At 37.1% G+C, this 22,037-nt stretch overlaps 1 protein-coding gene across 1 annotated transcript; it reads left to right on the top strand.

Annotated features, from left to right (window-relative positions):
• The first annotated feature begins 15,890 nt into the window (after positions 1-15,890).
• Positions 15,891-20,279, top strand: RPS19BP1 (ribosomal protein S19 binding protein 1). The gene is made up of 4 exons (XM_039335514.1): positions 15,891-16,046; positions 16,138-16,269; positions 18,542-18,639; positions 19,207-20,279. The coding sequence occupies exons 1-4, from the start codon at positions 15,995-15,997 to the stop codon at positions 19,345-19,347; spliced, it is 423 nt and encodes a 140-aa protein (XP_039191448.1). The 5' UTR covers positions 15,891-15,994; the 3' UTR covers positions 19,348-20,279.
• The last annotated feature ends 1,758 nt before the right edge of the window (positions 20,280-22,037 follow it).

Raw genomic sequence — 22,037 nt, 5'->3', positions numbered from 1 at the left:
ACCAAAGACAAATTCCTTGTGTGACCAACCACATTTGGCCAATAAAGAATTCTATTCTATTAAACATGGTGAATCATGTCAGCAGGGTCCCTCATATATTTCCGTAAATAAGATGGGGTGATTATGCAATATCAAAAGGTCTGGAAGCCTGGAGGAAAAAGGTAGGTGTTATTTGATTAGGGAACAATGGTATATATGCATAACTCTCTTGAATTTTAATACTTCATATAAGACTGCCCAGAACTGGTTCAAAGATTTTGTTTAAAACATAAATGTTATAAATATTTTTTTTAAAAAAATGAAATAATTGTAACCATCCAAGTCTTTTGTAGATCTGATAATCAGCCGCTGCAAAATATGGTCCATACAGATGAAGGTGCAAAAGGATAGATATCTCTGACTCATCAGGTACCTTGCTTTCTTAGCGTTTTTCATCCCAAATTTTAGGAGTACTGTAATAAGAAAGTTTCTATCAAGAAGCAGGGGGAATTAAGGGAATATGACCTGTCCCAATGCAAAGCAATCTTTTCCATTTTGATCAATCACTAACAACCAGAAGAGGTTAAATCAGTAGAAGATAGGTAATGTTTTGATGGCCAGAAAAACATTGAGCATAGAGGGTAAAAGCACTGGAGGAAGGAGATATACAGTAAATTAAAGTGAACAGAGTTACATTTTTCCCTTTTTTGCAGGGGAACAACATTAGAGTTGTTACATACGTCCGGGCTTAAACAGAAGGAAATCATGGTATTGAAATTTGGTAGCATGGCTGAAAGAAACTTTAAGTGGTAAAGAAGAGGTGGGAGGGAGAGCTTCTGGAGCTACACGTAGTCCTAGGTACAATATATGGATTATCAACTCTAGTGTACAGACAGAGAAAAGCTTTCCCAGTTGTGGCTGCAACATTGTGAAATACTTTCTGAGAAAACAAATCTTGTTAAACTGATTAAATCTCCTTTGTAAATTTAAGAATCCATTCATGTCTATTTTAAATAATTTTTTCTTTAAATATTATTTAAATTATATTTAATGACAAATGCATATCTTGACTGCTAAGATGTTTCTATTATGATAATTAGTTTTGTACTGTATATTTAAATTTGATTTGTTCATGTTGGAGTAACTTGATATGGAATATTTTGTGGCTATAAACTGCCTTGAGTATTTTGTTGATTAGGAGAGAGGTAAACACAAAGAACTCAACTAAAACTCACACAATAAATACAAGAAAAATGTCTGCCCCAAGCATCTCAATATATAGTCATCAGTTAATAAAACTGAGAAAATCAGTTTGTTGGATTACGGTAGCATGATCTATGTAGAATCCTGTTGGGAAATTTCAGCTGCTTCATACTAATTGCTGACTGGGGGCAGTAACCGCATAACTGAGTTGGTAGGGACCTTGGAGGTCTTCTAGTCCAACCACCTGCTCAAGCAGGAGACCTTATACCATTCTGGATAAATGGCTCTCCAATCTCTTCTTAAAAACCTACAGTGATGGAGCACCCACAACTTCTGGAGGCAAGCTGTTCCATAGATTAATTGTTCTGTCAGGAAATTTCTCCGTATTTCTATGCTGGAGCTCTCTTTCCTGTCCTCAGATTCTTTGGAGAATAGATCGATCCTGTCCTCTCTGTGGCAGCCCCTCAAATATTGGAAGACTGCTATCAAATGACCCCTTGGCCTTCTCTTTGGTAGACTAGACATACACTGAGTTCCTGTAACCATTCAGGAACTCCTAATCATCGTTGTTGCTCTTTGTAGAGCAGGCATGTCAAACTGCCAGCATCACTCCAAAACCGCGCCCACCCCATTGCCGGCAATGGGGAAAAAGTCATGATATATCGCGGGTTTGATATGTCTGCTCTAGAGTCTCAACATCTTTTTGGAATTGTGGTGACCAAAACTGGATGCAGTATTCCAAGTGTGCTCTTACCATTGCAGTATAAAGCAGTACTAACACTTCAAGTGATCTTGATATTGTCTCTCTGTTAATGCAGCCTAGGACTGCATTGACTTTTTTAGCAGCTGTAGCACACTGCTGGCTCGCATACACTCATACTTGATATTTCTAACAGCACCTATCTGTTGACTAAATTACTAAAAACAAATTATTTTGGAGAGACTTTTGACATACAGTAACACAATTGACTAGTGATTAGTTTATATATAAATGGGGATGATAAGTTTTTATTTTTATAGTTATACCATGAACATGTTGTTGTATTTCTATGGTTATATTGCAAACAATTGACAGTGTTTTTTGACTGCAGCAAGTATACATTTTAAAAAATGCACACATAAATAAATTACAGCTGTTATCACAGTTGTCAGTCCATTTCCAAGCCCATTTCAAAGGTTATGACCCATGAACCTTAAATAATTTAAGAGTGGATTACTTGAAGGATTGCATTTTTCTAGATAAAATATCCAGAAGTTTGTCCAAGTTCTCTGACTGTCCAAATAGCTGGGTCTACTTCAGATGATAAGAAACATGAAGTAATATGGTGTTGGAGGACAGAACTATGTCAGATTTAATCATCATCATCATCATCATCATCATCCTAGCCATTGTCTATCCACTGCAGGATGAAGGCCTCTTCTGCATGTTTCCAACCAATACAGTCTTTAGCTTTCTTTTGCTAATGATGTATACTGGAAAACATGTGAACTCCTTCTATAAAAGTACCCCTGCAAACCTAAACTTAAGCTCAAAAGCCTGAGCCCTTTACATGTATGTTCTTTGATTGGAGCCAATGCAAGGTCTGAATTGGCAGGAAAGTTGAAACTCTGTCAAACCCAAGGAACTTCATGTGACTGAGCATCCAGATCCCAAATTAAAACATATGGTTAAAATGCTCTACACGATTTCTTGTGATTAATAACTTACTTAGAAATAGCATTGTTCTCACAAGAATGGGATCTTTCTGTGAATAGTAGCTGGAGTTAAAATACATTTTCAGGAAATTCAGCTATGTAGATCCTCAGTTCCAGCAGGCAGTGCTGGAAAAATACATTTATATTAGCCTTTGATTCTAAGTACCGATCCACCCTTCTCTCTGCCTGTTCAAAATTCTATCTATTGAACTGATTCTGATTTCTGCCTTTGGATTTTCTTTGTTTAATGCCTTACCTCTTTAAACAACTCCCAGGTTTATATGACTTCTGTTACTGAATAAGATTGTGATTTCTTGGCTGCCATTTCAGTACATTGACCTTGTTAATAAATAGACTGTCTGGCTATGCCATTCTTGTAACAATATGTTACTGTATATATAATCAATTCTGTCTTCCATATCCTAAACTATTGCCATCATATGTAATAGAAGACTGTATCTGATTACCTCTGTTGAAATAAAATTCATCTGCTCATCTGATTGGCTTTTATACATATATTGATACAGATGTCATCTTCTTGGCCTCAAGTATCAAAATATCTTGAGCCAAATATCCCAGATAAAGAGATTTTCCAGAGATGGCTTTGTGTTTCACAAACAATAAACACTCCACCTTGAACTCATGATTCTCCTCTTGAGACTGCTTGGACAACCTCACCATTAACAACATAATTACACACTGACATCCTCTTCAGCTCACAATTTTTGATAAATTTATATCTTGCCATTGTATAGAAGAAACTAAAATATACATGCAGGGTATGCCAAAGGTATGGTCTGCATTTCTCACCCTGTTCCTTACCACTGATAAATTTGGCAAACAATTCCAAGACAGGCAGAAGATCAACATTTACAACTAGAAGGACTAGAAGATTTTAGAACCTCATGAGCAAAAGAAATATTCCCTCTGATACTTTCTCCTGGGCTTTGATGGATGAGTGGAAGGTTCCAAAATGTTGGAACATTTAGCCATCTAGAATTTCTTCTGATGATCCATAGTTGCCCATTCTTTTGCTTTCACCAATAGAAATAGTTGTGCAGACCATTTAGGGCTGTATCTATGGCGACACCCATTACTGGGGGAGGGGAGAAGGAAGGAGAACAGTCTCAGATAGCTAGAAGAACAAGTTTTCCTGATGGGGCTTCTTGTGAAATAACTTCTCACCGTTTAACCCCATCCTTTATTTGCTGGAATCAAATATTAATTACACAACAATGTGATGAAGCAGAAATTAATGTATCCTGACACTTTATACAGTAAGTTGTGTGCAGGCCAGTAAAGCCAAAATAACAATTGCACTCCTGGACTGTGGAAGAAGCAGATGTTTGGGGAGAAGTTTCCATCCCCTGCCCCCTCATTTGGAACAGGTGACAGTTACAGATGCATTTATCTGCAAACTTAAAATGAAACCTTGGAAAAGCTATACCTACCACCCAGTGGTGGCATTCAAATATGTGAACAACTGGTTCTTTGTGTGGATGCCACTTTCAGAAGTCCATTCTGGGCCTGGGCAACAAAAAATTAGCTACTGGTTCTGCTGAAGTGGTGCGAACCGGCTGAATCCCACCACTGCTACCACCCTTTTGATCTGGGGACTGGAATTTAAAACTCTTTTGCATTTCCTCCTTATCCTACACCCCACCTCCCAAAAGAACAGAATATAATCTCTCTCTCTTTTAGAAGACAGGTGAAAACAGCAAGCATAGGGAAAGTCAGATGATATTAAAAGCACAATAAAGCAACAGAGGTTAAAAGAGTCCAATATGCTTTGCAGAATCATTGGGATTTCTGACTTGCCTCTCTGTAAAAAAAAAAAAAAAACAGGCTCCTGGTATGTGTGAGCACTTTCTCCATTCCTGCACAAACCCAGCACTATTTTTCCCATGTTCCCTTTAGCTCCAGATGTTGAAGCTGCCTGCTTGGTGACCTTGGCTATCAGTCTTCTTGTAATATGAAAAGACTAATAAGACCTGGAACAGGAAAGAAGCAGAAACTTAACAGGAAGATCACTGTTGTCATTTCAATGTGCTTATTTGTGAGGCTAGGACTGTTCTTGCAAAAATATCAATAGCTACATATTTGCTTCTGTAGTACTGTCCAAAATAGATTCCATAATGGAAATGGAGGGAAACAACAAATGGAAATCAATGGAGAAGAAAGCTGGGGACCTCAAAACTGAAAACTGTGAAAGGCTACAGATAAAAGTTCCAGACTGAGAACAATAGTTCCAGATGGGATCTAGTTCAACTCTCTGCGTAATCATTGAGCTTAGTGAGTGACTTTGAACCAATCATTGTCTCTTAGGCTGACCTTCTTCAAAGGGATGTAGTTGTGGGGGTAAAATGGGAGCCGATTCCACGTACACTGCCTTGATCTAAGGAAAATATGGAAGATGAATACAGTAAATAAATACAATTCTTTTCAGACAAATTGAATGGCTTCTTTTACAAAAGTCTTGGACTCTACACAATATTTACTATGGTAGCAGCTGACTTCAGAAAAGAGCAAAGAATGAGTGGAAAAGGACAGGAAAAAAAGACCAGCCATGAAAGCATGAAAGAAAGACCAACCATGAGAGCATGAAAAAAAAAAGCACTGAGAGGAAGAACAATAAAAGTAAGGCAAAGGGAGAGATGCTGAATTTCTGGCTGTGCTAGAGAAAACAGTTGTGCCCATATGCAATATAGATTATCTGCCCCCCTCTCAGTCAGTCCCAAACAGATGTGAGTATCCTTTTAATTGGATAGCAACCCTTCTGTGCTTGTGTATAAAGTGGAATACACATGGATGTTTGGGTTGGCAGGCTGCATCCCTGTGATTGCACACTATTTGTTTGCTAATAAAGAAGAGTCTCCTATTTCTTCCTGGAGTTTCATTGCAGCATTGCAACTGGACTGGATAACAAGGAGCCAAATATGTACAGTCATCTTTTCTTTCCTTTGCCTAGTGGATCCTTTATTCTCTTTTCTCAGCTCCTATGTTAGAGCTCTTCCAAAAGCTTGTCTCCATATACTGTGGGGCTTCTACAAGCATCTGTACATCATGTCAATCAACTTATTGGAACAATTTAGATAAATTTAGTATTTGTTTGTTTGTAGTTGTAGGGTGGATGGTTCTCCATTAGCAAGTATTCATGTCTTCTATGGGTTCCATATCCCATATCCGCCATGTTCCTTCCCACGGTTCCTTCATTATGGTCATCTTCACCTCTGGAGAGCTCTCCTCTATGGACACCCTGAACATGACACTTTCTGTATGATCTCATTTATCATGTTCCCATATAGTGACCTGTTATGTAGCAGTTGTTTCATTTTGTCCTCATATGAAAAGTTAATGCAGCAGTGCATGTACAAGGAAGGATGAAATGCTGGCCACTTGCTATTTTGAGCACTTCTGGAGAAAGAACTAGGTGGCTCAAGGAACTAAGGACATTTCAACTATGTCACATAGCTACAGAAAATTGCTGCTACCCAGTAGTAGTTGGAATGGGCAAGTGAAATGGTATGGAAGCATCCTTAGATCACAAATGAGGACAAAGAGATGTGCAAAGTGTTGAATTCCAAATTGCTAGGGTCCTCTTGATCAAAATGTTACTTCAGTTTATCTCTGTAGGGTGACCTCATTCCAAAGAACCACAATATTCCTAAGTGTGACATTTGTACATTTACAGCTCCCCTTTTTTTGCTTTGATATTGACCACATCCCATATTATGGGAGCAGGTATGGGGCTTGAAGCTTATTGCATAGGGTTTTCTATCATCCAATGCCACTTCAAATTATCATTTATGTATGAAGACAATAGAATTATGCCACATCCAGAGAAACAACAAACCTAATCCTGAGATCACAGAGTGCTATTGTGGGCGTACAGCACTTTACGCACATCACAGTGAAACTATATTGTCATGACAATAAAGCTTTCACTTAAATAAGTAAGTGAAACTAGAGATAAAGCAATGAATACCAACAGTGCAACAGAGAAAGGAAGAAAGCCTGAATGTGCCATTAGCAAGGCTGAATCATATAACTGAAGAGAAACATCATCTAATAATTCTGATTGGGTTCACACATGATGCTAAGTATAATATGTTTAATTTGGCTTTGGCTTAGCACATTGTATGAATCCCATTGTTCTGATTTATTCAAGAAATTGTATTGAAGCAGATTATAGCTTAATACAATAAATTAACTGAAAATTAATTGAATAGCCCTAATGGAAGGCTTGCCATCAAAAAGTCTAGACAACTAAACAACTATACAGTATAACTGTATACTATAACAGTATAACTCTCAGAATGAAGCACAGGAAATTTGGAATGATGCAGGCAATTCTCATTTGATCAGAAATATATATCTTTCACTTGCATGGGGCTTTCCAACTATCATGGATTTCAAATCTCAAAATCTCCAGTCAGGATCAAATTCAATCCACTAGAAGAGGGGAAACTTGATATGGGCAAAGGAAGATAGGAAATTGTGCCACCTTTTACATCTATGATAGATGGACTGCATATTTTGATAACCCCTTATTATACCTGGCTGTTCTCCCAGGCTTTGGGACCATGTGCGTATCCCCGTTTGAGATTGATATGTTGTTGGATTGCCATCTTGTAATAATCTTGTAATCTTTTAAAATTAACTTTATTATATTCATACTTATTTGTAATTTTTGATGTTCTTTGTTCTGGGAGTCCAGAGTCAATTGGAGCTGGATGGTAATAAAACTGAATAAATACAGATGCAGTAGTCTCATTGGTATATAAAAACACCAGCAAAAAGTACTACAGTGTGTATAGTGCTAAATGTGGGTTAGTGAAGTCAAAATTCAGAACTCTGATCAGCAATGGGTGGTTTTCTTTGGCTCAGAAATAATTTACACTCCCACAGGCAGTTTTTGCCACAGTAATAGAAATACTACTGACAATTATCTAATGTTGTACAAGATGAAAGCAATAATTTACTGTGCAACTTTCTGCTTGTTGAAAAAAATAGCACATATACCAGAGAAATATATACTCAGGTCACATACAAAGATAACACATAAATGTGTAATATGCACAAAATCTAGCATAGGCTAATATAGGCATTTTCTCCCATCCATACTTTGTTTTCTGAAAAAAAAATAATAAAGTAGTTTGGCATGGGAGGGTGACATCTTGTGACAAGAAAAAGTAATGGCAGCCTAGACACATGCAACCCATTTCCATAATAAGTTTTGCTTCATCCCCAAAGGAAACAGCTCAAGAAAGTATGAGCTGCAGCACAATAAAAGAAAGAATAGGCGGTTAAATAATGTTAAAAATTAAGAGCTACTGTATGATCAATTTATTCCCACTACTGAATGTGAGAATAGTAAGAGTTTAGTTCAAGCCCCCTCTTGAATAGTTAAATTTGAATATGTGCTTTTTAGCTGTTAAAGGGTTTAGTTCATTCTACACTTGTATTGAACCCATATTTCTTCTTCATAAATCTTAAACTTTTGGAGGGCATTAGGTTAGATAACATGAGTTAATAATGGGGGGAAATTTAACCGGTTTTCAATTCTGCCAAACATTTACTTAATTGGAACTATTGTTTTTTTATAGAAATTAACATACTGTCCTTTAAACAAATGGTTTATAAATATTTTAAATAAAGAAAATACTGCAAAGTCTTCCTTAAACTAAGATCTCTTAATCAATTGTTAAAGATTTATAGTGGTATCCTTTCTACAATTATTCAAAAATAACGCCTCTGAATTCATGAAGGTTTATTACCATTTGTGTACACCTGCAAACCTAGACATGGCTTGGAAATGAAATTGGCTTAATGCCAATCAGCTGATGTTCTGAAAGCGTTAGATGAAGAATTGTCATATATATCAATAAATTCAGTTCTGTTTTAGGCCCAGACCTAGTACTCTTCAATATCTTTATAAATGATTTAGATGAGGGGATAGAAGGGGAACTCATGAAATTTGCAGCAATATGAAGCTGGCTAACTTTAGAACATAGGCTCAAGATACAAAATGATCTTGAAGACCTGAATCCTATCCAACAAAATGCAATTCAGTGATGAGAAAAGTAAGGTTTTACTAGGGTTGACATGATAGTAGTTTTCCAATATTTAAGGGGTTGTCACTGAGAAGAGGGAATCGTCCCAGTCACCAAAGCATCTGAAGACAGGATAACAAATAATGGATGGGATCTGACCAAGGAGAGATCCAACCTAGAATTAAGGAGAAATTTTTTTGTCAAGAAGAACAATTAATCAGTGGGAATGGCTTACCTCCAGAAACTGTGGGGACTCCATTACTGGAGGATTTTAAAGAAGAGATTGGGCTGGCATTTGTCCAGAAAGCTATAGAGTCTCCTGCATGAGCATCAGGTTGGACTAAAAGATCTCCAAAGTCCCTTTCAACTCTGATATTCTGTATTCTATAAATGTTAACAAGAAATATCTAACAGGAATTGGTGACATCTGCAGTTACTATCCAAGAGCACAGTGGACAGATAGGATACTTGGAGAAAACATTCTATGTTTCTGTACATTAAATATTTACTTCATTTATATGAAGTACTGTTATAAATATGTACTCGTAATGGTCTCATATCTGGTTGGTAGGAATTGCTAAGAAGTGAATGCTATTTTAGCATACAAATGTCGTACTCAATTCTTAACAGAATGACAGAGTTGGAAGGGACCTTGGAGATCTTCTAGTTCAATCCCCTGCTTAAGCAGGAAACGCTACACCATTCCAGACAAATGGTTGTCCAATCTCTTCTTAAAAGTCTCCAGTGATGGAGCACCCACAACTTCTGGAGACAAACTGGTTGGAAACAGTTGTCACTGATAGGAAATTTCTCCTTAGTTGTAGGTTGCTTAGTTGTAGGCTGCTTCTCTCCTTGATTAGTTTCCAATCATTGTTTCTTGTCTTCCTTCTGGTGCTTTAGTAAATAGATTGACCCCCTCAAATATTCAACTTCTTCTTTTGTTCTTAGTTGAAAAAGTAGGACTATAAAAATATGGACAAAATTTTCCAGGAAGTATCCCCAGTTCTTTCAACAGAAGTAGTACTGGAAGATTTCCCAGTGAAGTATGTCTTGGAATATAGAATACAAAAAGATATGTTCAAGAACAAAAGGCATATAACTGCCTCCCATTTGCTTAGATTCAGTCAGTTATAAATGCACAGGAAGAAAACATCATTTTTCGAAGCAAAGTCACCAGTTAAAAGCAGCTATATCACGCACCTGCAGAACAGCAAGGCAGTGATCTATATCTCTAAGTAGAGCAACTGTAGAGTAAGTTGCCTCAGGTTGGCAAATACATGAACAACAACAGAGTGGATGTTGGCATATAATACATAATTTCAACTGAAAATATATAATACTGTATACATTTCAGAAGAAATCATATTTTCATATTCAACCCATGCTTACACATTCAGGAGGGACTAGAGAATGAATTGGTTCCATTAAAATAAGATGGTTAATGCAAATTAATAGGAAAAAAATTGATTGCATTTGACTCAAATACAAAAGAAAGCAAACTGATTGTGTTAGAATGTCAACTCCTACAATCTGAAAGACAAACTATAATTTGATTAAAACATCATGCTAATTTATAATTTTGTTACATATGATTTTCTGAATAAATCACAAATAGCCAAATTCACACAACACACTAAGCCCTAAACAATGGCTTACCAATTATCATATAGTGGCTGGGTTTCTCTAATGTACCACGCCAACCATTATGGCTTAATGCAGCGTGTGACTAGTTTCTCTGAATGCTTACTTACTTCCCATCCATTTTGATAGGGCTACAGCAGAAGTACTTCCTGAGGACATTAGCAACGGCCTCATTCGGCAACTACTTGCAGTTACAATAGTGATAAAAAAGTAATTTGGCAAAAAGATATTTATCCATCTGAAGTAAACTAATTGCATACATCATTATTTATATTACACTAAAATACATCAACTTCTTCTGAAAAAGTTGTTATAAAATTTTATATTATTAAGCCCAATGATTTGGCTAATGGATGAGAAAAAATATATAACATTTCTTTCAACCCTAGCAGAGCACCTGGTGAATATATGGCTAGGTCTATGCAGTGTTTGTGACAATACAGTTGTACTCTAGAGTCTACAGATTTAGAATTTCTTGATGGTCTCATGTTGAGATAATAACAAGATCTGACTTTGCTTAGCTTTCTCAGTACCAGGTAAGTTTAGTTAAATGTGGCTGTCTGGTCACCATAGGTAATGAGAAACTGAATGACTTCCGTGTTTAAGACAAACCACCTGGGTGGGGGAAAAAAGACAGCTCTCTGGTCTCTGATCCAAATCTGAACAGAAAAAAACTGACCATCATGCTAACCATGGCATGAACATGCCTCACTAGCTGTTTTTGTAAACAGCATCTTCATGATGTTGTCTTCATCTCATACCCAGGTAACTCTGAAGGCATCTACATCTGAATATAGCTGTTCCAGTTTTAAACTGATTGTTTTCTCTCTTTGTCCCAATACAATTCTTGCAGTTTGAATTGGTTACAATATCTCCAAACAGGGCTCTTAATGACAGGGTTCAGTTTAGCCACAGCTGACCCCTTGAGGCTGATGTCGGCATCCACAAACACATCTTTTTGATCCCTAGACATTTACTTCAAGGTAACTCATTCTGACAGCAGGAGTGGCTAGATCTTTGAAACCAAGGTGCCTCTCCCCACTTCTGCTTTCCATGGAAAACCTGACAACAAATTGCCAGGCTGCCAAGACAAGAGTTAAAGCAAGGGAGGCAAAGCGGCTATTTAGCCACTTGACACTTTTCTTGGTGGCCTGGAGTTAGGATGGCAACTAAGCAGAAGGGGGATTTTTTTCCCACCGTGTTAGGATGGCAAGACAAACAGTTGGATATTTTTTCTGCCATGTCTCCACCAGTGCCTAGTGGATTTTTGTGATCAAAAATCTGACAGTGAGAGGATTCCTTGATATCAGGGTCTATGAGTTTCCCACCTCCCACACTGCACCCTGTTCCATCCTACCAAGAGTTCATTTGTGAATACCAGTTTACAGGAAAACTGCCAATGCCAATTTTGCTTCTTTTGATTTATATAGATGCCCATCTAACAGAAGTCACTCTGGGTGGCTTGCAAGATTGAAATGCAAAAGCCCACCACACATAACCCTCAATGCCCAAGGATTAACAATAACCATCAGTAGTAACTCATTTACCCAAAAGCCTGAGGAACACAGGCAGACTTTCCATACCTTGCAGTCATAGGAGGGTCATGGGATGAAATAGGAGGGTAGATGTGGAAAGCAAATAATCAGGTCTGGTCATGTGATGACTCACTTAACAATGGCATGGCTGCAACCAAAATTCTGATCCTAATTGTGGTTATAAGTTGAAGACTACCTGTAGTAATTAACAGTCACCTCTCCCTGAACATTGCTAGGGCTCCGAGTCTGGTAAGAAAAAAGGGGAATGGAAAGGGATGCTACCTAGTAAAGCAATAGGGCATCATAAGCATTTTCACCTTCCTTCCCCCCACAGGATATATACACAGAGGGATTCTGCCTGGTAAAGCAGAAGCAGGGCCATATGGCAATGTTTCTGACCACGTTATCTGCCTTATCTGACAAAACCACATATTCTTGCACTTCTGGGATCAGCAAGTTCAAGGCCAGATTTTTATAGTTAGTTTAGCCATCTGTTGAAACTTGCTACTTCCCTTATGGAGAACAGCTGGTAATTGAGGGCTCCCTCAGTCTTGTTCCCTTAGTTGTCTCATATTTAGTCTCTGAGGGCAGCATCAATCACTGGCCCATAGCTGAACCAGAATAGGATTTAGCAATGAGGTAGCACAAAGTATACTGCCAATTTTTTGTTCTACCTCATGACATAGGGCAGGGGTGTCAAACTCGCAATGTCACGTGACGTGTCGTGTCGTGATGTATTGTGACTTTTTTTCTATTGCCAGCAATGGGGTGGGTACAGTTTCGCCATGACACATCCAGCCCGCAAGCCAGCAGTTTAACACCCCTGACATAGAGGAAAATAATAATACCAGGAGGAAGGCCCCAAAAAGGATCTAATGCAAACTCAAGAATCTTTTCACAGAAGAGGAAGATTTTTAACTAAATAAGTAGAGGAGAGTACTGAACCTACCAGTAATTCCAAGTACTGAATTTAATTTCAAGAACATTATTTAAAAAACTGCTGATTCAGATAAAATTGCACAATATCTAAAAATATTGTACCTACTATAACACACATCTTTATTTTTTTAAGGAAATAAAGAACAAGTTGATTTAAAGTCATTGGTCAATAAAAGAGCTGGCACAAATGGATCTGTCTGCTGTTGGCAAGGTTGAGATAAATTTCATTTCTTCAAGAATAGAAAATGTAATGGAAAATACCTTAATCATGCCAGCATTCCTATTATAAGGACAAGAGCTATTAAAGTTATCAATTTAGTGCAAATTTCATGTCAAATGTGCCAAATCGCCTGAGAAGAAAGTAGAGCCTGAAATGGTGATTGGCTTTAACTGTCTATGAAAGCCTCCTGGTTGTAACTTTTATGAATTTAAATTGCATTCAAGATTTACTATATCCATTACCTGCCCTCTACAGTAAATTACTGTTTAATATGTAACATGTTCTTTTATAGAAAGATAGTAAAAATTAAAAATTGAAACTAATTTTGAAACTTTTGTGTTGAACCAATCATTTAAATCTGCTTCTCACTTGTATGTTTCAAAAGAATACTTTATTATGACTTTATTAGGATTAATATGGAGTTGGCAGCTATCATATATTTAAATAATAACTCATTTCCAAGACCGTAGATTATCCATCTTTGGCCTGGGTGGAAAGCACTCCTTCACTGAGATATAATGTGCAATTTAAGGGTCACAGTTCCTGCTCAAAAAGCAGGTGGCAGCTGTGGCCAGGAAGGTCTTTGCAAAACTTTTTTATCTTTTGTACCAATTGTCCCTGCTCCTAGACTGGATGGTTGTGCTTGCCATCACATCTTAATAACTTCCCAGTTGGATTACTGTGACACACTGTACATGAGGCTGCCTTTGAAGATAACCCGCAAATTGTTAACTATCTAGAATGCAGCAACATGGCCAATTATGGGCACACCTTGTGTACCACTACTTTGCAATCTGCATTTATTCCCAACTAGCTGTACCCAGTCACGCATTGCTGTGGCTCAAGAAAGAAAAGAGAAAGCACACGTTTGTAATATGTTTAATTTCACAATGCCTGTGGGTATACAATATTTTTTGTTGTTCCATTATGTGTGCAGTTATAGAGATTATGTCCAACAGATGGCGCTGTTTTTCAAAAAAAGCATGTTTTTACCTGTCACAGGTGTGACATCTATATAATATAGGTATATAAAAACATGCGCGTATTCGAATGCAACGTTGTGTCAAAATTTCAAAGCAATCGGTGAAGAACTTTCAGAGATTTAAGATTTTGAACAAACGAACATTTATATTTTTATTTATATACTAGCTGTTCCCAGCCACGCGTTGCTGTGGCTCAGTCTGGTTAAATGGAAAAGAAAGAAAAGAGAAAGTGCACGTTTGTAATATGTTTAGTTTCACAATGCTTGTGGGTATACAATATTTTTTGTTGTTCCATTGTCTGTGCAGATATAGAGATTGTCTGAAATCGTACCATGTGTTGCTTTTACATCCAACAGATGGCGCTGTTTTTTTAAAAAAGCATGTTTTACCTGTCACAGGTATGACATCTATATAATGTAGGTATATAAAACGCATACATATTCGAATGCAATGTTGTGTCAAAATTTCAAGCAATCAGTGAAGAACTTTTGAAGATTTAAGATTTTGAACAAACAAACGTTTACATTTTTATTTATATAGATAAGATTGGCTTCCAAGTGCAATTCAAGGTGCTGCTGGATATCACTTTTAAAGTTATACATGACAGAAACTGATTATCTTATATCTTGATTAACTTCATGCTATATGAGGAATCAAGAGTGACAATAAAAATGAGAGGATAATTGAAGTCTACCAGGAATAAAAAAGGACCCAGTGTGTAATGTGAAATGTAATAGGGTGGAATGAGAATCAGCACCAAATTGCCTTTACATTTTATTTTTGTAGTAAGTTTTATTAAAGAATATAATTACAACAGTAAAAATTAATGTAACCTAAAATAAAAAAAGAAAAAGAAAAAATGGGTGTAGAAAAAGAAAAATAATAAAGAAAAAATATTATTAAAAAGTGGTTTTCCACTTCATCACAGCAAATATATCTCAAATAATTCACCATCTCTTAAAATACATGAAATGATATTTTCTACTTATATCCCATCTCTTACCTTAAACAAATCTATAAAGCTTCCTCATTTAAGGAATATATTTAACTAATGTAAAACTCAAAAATGTCCTTCATGTTTTAGTGGGTTTTTAAAAAATTATCCCTGAAAGTGTAACATATGCCTCTTCAGAACAAAATCCTTTATGTTCAATAGAGGTGAATTCCTAGTTATCTGCCCTCAGTTGATTCCAGTAAATCCCATTTAATTCTACAGCATGTGTTTCTGACACTGTAAGATTATACTGCAGTTCAGGTCTTGGTCTCCTAATAATTTTGCTTTCAGAGTGCATATGTTTAAAGCCATACATTTTAATAGACTATTAAATGATGTTTAATAGGCTATTTTATACTTTATAAAAGTTATTATTAATTGCTAGTAGTTGTCTTACGTTACTTAGAATTGAAGTGATTACATAACAATACAATTTGTAGATCAGAATGAAAGATCAGAACAATTGCTGGCTTCCGACATGAGATACAATTTCTCCTTCCTTCGCCTTCTTACAAATACGATACATCATTTTCTTCCTTTTTCCAAACCGCTGTTGCGCAGCTAACGGATTACACTAACCCACCCGTTCGGGATGAAAAAAACCGGAAATGTGGCGACTTTGGCAATGCAAAGCGAAGTAGGTCAAAGGAAGAGTGGCAAAACTGAACTCGGAAGTATCATATCTGAAAAGACCATAGAGCTGAAACAGAAAGGAAGTTCAAGATAATTCACGTGTTTGGAGAGAAGGGAAAATGTCCGCTTCCTTGCTAAGAAAGGGATTGGAACTACTGGAGACGGCGGGAGGTAACCGAGGGCTGCAGAGTGGTCAAAGGAGAAAAAGGGAGAATCCAGTTTAGGCTAAACAATCCTTCTTGTTTCTCTGTCTGATAATTAGTGTCCGACTCCTCTCAAAGATCAGCGAGCGCCGCCCGACCCAATAATCTGTTGAAAAAGAAGAAAAACAAAAGTTCAAGGTCCAAAAGAGACAAGGCCACAATCAAAGGAAGAATTATCAAATCTGCGTTAGGTGAGTAGGGGTAAGATGGAGCATGATGACCAAGTGGGCGACCCTCATCGAATTTATTCGGTATATTTTGATTGTGTCTGACTAATGCAAATGCAAATTTTTGAGCTCTACTTGCATTTTACAGTTAAACAATAAATGCACAACATTGTAAGTTGCACGGAAATTTCAAATGTATATTTAAGCAAAACAAACTTCCTTTACTCAACTGATATCAATTTATCATCTTTGTATATGATCTTATGCATATAGATATGAGTGACATGCGTGAGTTATAGGTTATAACATTCTTTCATTTTTTTCCTATTAGTGCAACCATATTTTTACTTATTTTATGTACCTCCTTTCCTATCCCATTCAAGATAACTTATAATTTCAAACCATACTCATGCCGAAAATTGACAATATATGCTTCCTCCCAAGTGATTAAAAAAATAATAAAATTATTATTGTGGTATTGTATTGAAAAAATGTGTCCTAAAGGCAGAGCCTCTGCATATCATAGCTTCATGATAGTGATGATATTTTTATACTATCTTTTTAAAATATTTATGTACTCAGAATTATGGTGGTGTGGTCTGTGCCAAAGCTGAAACCTGTATGTGTTATATGTTTTGGTCGAGGCACAAAACAAAATAGATCTGTTCCAGGCATGAGGCAGCAGTAATTGAGCATAGTGTAGAGCGGTGGTTCTCAACCTTTTTAATGCCCCGACCCCCCAACTGGTCATAAATCGAGGACTACCCAACCGGTCGTAAGTCAAGGACTACCCAACCGGTCGTAAGTCGAGGACTCTCCCTGCCCAGGAGCGCCACGCATGCGTGGTGCCGCCCCCTGCGCCAGCCGAGGCGTAGCTGGCAAGCGGCAGAGACGGAGCAGGCCGACCACCGGCTGGGCCAGCCCAAGGGAGGTAAGGCACCCGCCGGGCCCCCCGCACGCCAGCAACCCTCCCTGCACTGCTGACCTCCCACCCCGGGCCCTCTTTTACTTATATTTTTAGTAATTGCTCAGCAGAGGGGGGTGGAAACTTCCAGACCGCTTGCCTTCGCTGCAGACAACTTGCAGCACCGTTTGCAGAATGGGACTTTTGGTGGGCTCAGCAGGGCAGAGGCAGCCTGGACAATTCCTATTGGCTTTTGAAAGCCAATAGAATTAGACTCTATTCAACAGAGTCTATTCTGTTGGCTTTCAAAAGCCAATAGAATAAAAGGGAGTAGCACAGCTAAGGAAAAGGGGAAAAAAATGGCGGACTGTGTTGTTTGGCGACCCCTGTGAAATGGTCGTTCGACCCCAAATGGGGTTGCGACCCACAGGTTGAGAACCACTGGTATAGAGGCAAGGGAGAAGAGAAATAAGGAAGTGGCAGTGAAGATGTTTCCCTCTCTTCTCTATTCAGTATCTTCCAGTGTGATATATTCTATTCATCTGCCCATGCCCAATCGTTGCATTTTATGTCTTCTTTCCTTCAACAATACCAGTGCCCAAGTGTGGGACATAGTACCAAACTTCATGCCCTCTGAACTTCCAGTTCCTTCTGTTGCCTGAGCTGCTACTGATATTCTCATGCTTCATATTCTATTACTCCATTTGCTGATTCAAGTATTTCCAGCTCTTTCCCTTCTCTCCCACAAATGTATCACAATAGGTCTGACCATGCTCCAAAGTGCATTCTTTATTCACTTAATGCAACAAGAAAACCCACAAAGTTTGACCTACATTCCACATAAGCTGAAAGCATGTTTTGGAGTAGTTTCCCATATGTAGATCATGTTTTTTATTATAGCTCCTTTTTTATTATAGCTCCGGTGGTCCTCAGCCATCAGAGCTTGATTTTGTGATTTATATTAGAGACAACCAGATTGCAGACTATTGCATACAAAATTCCTTGAAATCTTATGAAGTACACAGGTTTTCCCAATAACTGAAGACAATAATAAAAAGCATTGATGACTATTCTATTAGCCAGTAAATATTTTCTTTTGTCCCAAAAAGGAGATAAGTATAAAATCTTCCACAGATTTTGTCATGTGAACAAACTCCTGTAGGAAAAAGATTTTTTTTCCCCCTTTATCATCTTATTGTATATGAAAATTCACATACACCTTGAAATAACTTGATCCCTCCAAAATAGTGGCTGTACAAAATCAAATTAAAACCTGAGGCAAGCAGGATGAATCAGGCTTATAATTGCAATACTAACTCCCTAAAGACAAGTATGAATTTATTTCCTCCTGAATTTTATCTGCATACTTTCTTATTGTATTGTTTTTTCCAGAGGAATATCAGAAACATCAAGCAGCTGACCACTTTAAGAAAAACATGCAGTATATGATGGGTACTCATTGTGTGGCAGACAGTACAACTACTGAAAAGGTCAGTTTGTTACTTGTTGCTTGTTTATTTGGGGAGAGGAGATGCTATTAGAAATAAAAGAAAAATACAGCTCTATTTTTATATAATTGACAGCTTTTTGAGAAGGGAGCTTGTTTCTCAGTATAAGCAGGTTTCTCGTGTCTCTATTTCCAATTTTTTCTAATGCCCTTGCCAAATACTTTAGATCTTGAGTTTTCAAATTCAATTATTTGAAATTAGTGTTGTGCGTTGACCTGGATTCAAAGCACAAATTGTGATTCACAACCTGTATGGGCATACATGTAAATCTTTTGGGAGTACCTTAAATTCAAGTTCTCCCAGGATCATGCATCAGATCTGGAGAATATCTGAGAATCCAGATAAAAAGCTGTTCTCAAGTGCTTCAACAAATACAAATCCTTGAGTGGTGTTTAGGACTGCATACAGGGACCTGTATCTTTCATCAATGTAATCAAATAATCTATTGAGTTTGGTTAAACTCAGGTTTATTATACTACTGATTAATGATTACACTTACATATATTAAAAGATATTGAGTTATTATTTTCATTTGCATTATTTCTGTAGATTTTAACCCAAAATAGAGGGAGGAAAGCTAAAGACCGCCCTGTAGAAAAAGTGAAGAAGAAGCCAGAAGGAACTGTCTTCACTGAAGAAGACTTCCAGAGATTTGAGAGAGAGTATTTTGGAAGAGCTGGAACAATCTGACAAAAGTAACTTGTCCATCGTTGCTAAAAATATCAGCATCAGTGAGCAAATGCTTGCCAGTCTTTTTCTGGTTGGGAAGTATGTCTATTATAATAGGCTACAATATTTCTACATATGATATGCTCAGTTGTTGCATTTCATATGGAACGACGGTTTGTGCTCAGGGTGGAGAATTCAGATCTTTGATGAGTTTGCTGAGTTTGGACATAAGACTCTTAAGATTATCTTTTGGCTCTCTGCTAGAAAAAAATATCTTCCCTGAACCAGAAAAAACAGTCTTTTGCCACATTTGTTAGGAGTAAGTTAACTTAAACAAGTAATTTCTGTACATATAGAAGAGAGAATTTGGATTTCATGTTGCAATATCAGAGCTGAAAAGATTGCTTTATTGCATAATTGTAAAACTATTAGTTTTGCTGCAACAAACTAACAATTACACTTTTTAGTAGTAATAATTGATTTAATTTATAGACAAATATTTCTTTAGTTCTTCATTTATAACAACATAGTAACAGTCAGAATTATAGGCATTTGAAGTGCTTCCACAAGGATATCACAAACATTAATTTTTGCTATACTTAAGATGCAAGTATAATAAGTCCATTTTTTGTGATAATTTTTAGGAAAGGGATATTCTTGTGATACTCTCTTCTTCTCAAAAAGGAGTTATATAATTTCCTACCATATTATGTTAGTTACTTTTCAAGTATTTTTGAGTTTATTCAATGTATCGTTTGTCATTTCTTTAATAAATGAAAACTTTACAGAAATAAAATGGCCAGTTTACACCAGACTGTTTAGGCAAAAGTTGTTTGTGAAGTACCAGAAATGGTAAAATTATGTATGATTTCATGATTTATAACTATGCAGTTACTACATAAGAACAGTAATTTGTGCATTTTACTAAAAATAAAAAGGAAATCCTCAACCTCCTTGCGGTAAGCACCCTCATTGTCATCTTGAATAAGGCCCACTACTGTTGTATTGTCTGCATACTTCACAATATGGTTGGTGGCAAACCTAGCACAACAGTCATGGGTAAACAGGGTGAACAGCAGCGGACTTAGGATTCAGCCCTGAAGAGAACCTGTGCTCAAGAAAATGGTGTTAGAAATATTTGTTCCAGCTCACACATACTGGGGCCTGTCAATAAGAAAATCAAGAATCCAGTTGCACAAAAGAGTGTTTAAGCCTAAAAGGCCCAGTTTGTCTACTAGATGCTGGGGAATGATTGTATTAAATGCCAAACTGAAGTTGACATCACATGACGTGTTGTGACGTATCGCAACTTTTTTTGCACTGCCGGAGCTGGGGTGGGCACGGCCTAGCAGTTTGACACCCCTGCTCTAAGTGCTCCAAGCTCAAATAGAGAACAGAAGAAATAGCATCCTCTGTAGAGCGATTTGATCGATAAGCAAACTGAAGCGGGTCAGATGTTGGCAGGAAGCTAGATACAATAATGTCCTTTATCAGCCTCTCAAAGCATTTCATAATGATGGATGTCAGTGCATGACTTTTTTTCATCCCTTACCATTATAGCATTAACCTAATTATAGTATTTATCCTCCATTGTAGTTCTTTTCACTAGTAGGTTATCTGAATTATTTGTTTGGATCACACCTTTATTATTTTTACAAACAATTCAAGATGGTGAACATAATCCACCACACCTTCCTCCTCCTATTTTACCCATAACATTGTGTGATATAGATTGGGCTGAGTGACCAGCCAAAAGTCGTAACTCAGAATAAAGTCGTTTGAAAATACTTCTGTCTGAAAATGCACAATACTTCAGATTTAAATGAAGTTGGTTACACAGTGACGTGTCTTGTGAAACCCAACCAGTTTGATTAATTTGTAGTTCAGTGTAGTGGATGAACCTAGGCAACTGCATACATTAAGCAGATAACATAGTTGACAAGGTTACTGTTAACCACTTTATTATGTTGGACAAACATAATAATATTTGAAGTTGTAGTCCTGAAAAAGTTGTAAGAATTGTGTCTCCTTATCAAACGAGTAATTGTGGAATCAATTAGTCTGCTTTCTACTTTTCAAATCATATCAACCAAGTATTTAACCTTATTTATTAAAGAAATTTATAAAGTTGCCCGACTCACAGTGACTCTGGGAGGCTGAAATTATTACTTCCATTTTGTGAAAAGCACATTTTTACATTTTACTAGCTGAACATGCATTTCTGTTGTAAAATTAACCAAATTTTATAGATTTCCCTAACTTACTATCCTAAATTATCCAGATGGGTAAATTATTCTATCATGCTAAGCTACAGTGATTAGTTTGTAGCCAAGCATGTTAGTATATTTTAACCATTAGTTAGCTACAAGTGATGATTCATAGGAAGTCTCTTCTTCCCCCAGCCACTGCCAATGTCCTTTGTCCCTATCCCCTTCCCAAACCAGCCCTGCCACAATTAATTTCAATTCATATTTCAATTCAATTCATATTTGGAACAAATTAGCTCCAGTCAAATACTTGAAAAACAGGCCAGGAGGCGCTATTTCTGTGTTGCTGCCCCAGACATACAGAATACAGTAAATTCACAGCATTCCTTTTAACATTCCGGAAGCTGCATAGGACAGAATTCATCTGGGAAGCAATATGACTAATTGTCACAATTTTTGAATTTCAATGTAATTGTATCTCATTTTGCTCTTGTATTTGGTTAT

Source organism: Crotalus tigris, unplaced genomic scaffold, assembly GCF_016545835.1.
Source record: "Crotalus tigris isolate CLP2741 ecotype Arizona unplaced genomic scaffold, ASM1654583v1 scf7180000017644.4837335, whole genome shotgun sequence".
Classification (NCBI taxonomy): Eukaryota; Metazoa; Chordata; class Lepidosauria; order Squamata; family Viperidae; genus Crotalus; species Crotalus tigris.
The sequence above is the reverse complement of the archived record's forward strand: the minus strand, read 5'-3'. Positions and strand labels throughout refer to the sequence as shown.

Bases quoted from the DNA above. Each gene is read 5' to 3' on its own strand.
- RPS19BP1 (XM_039335514.1), top strand. From the start codon at position 15,995: ATGTCCGCTTCCTTGCTAAGAAAGGGATTGGAACTACTGGAGACGGCG. The intron at 16,270-18,541 runs GTGAGTAGGGGT...TGTTTTTTCCAG, and splicing joins AATTATCAAATCTGCGTTAG to AGGAATATCAGAAACATCAA. The intron at 18,640-19,206 runs GTCAGTTTGTTA...TTATTTCTGTAG, and splicing joins ACAGTACAACTACTGAAAAG to ATTTTAACCCAAAATAGAGG.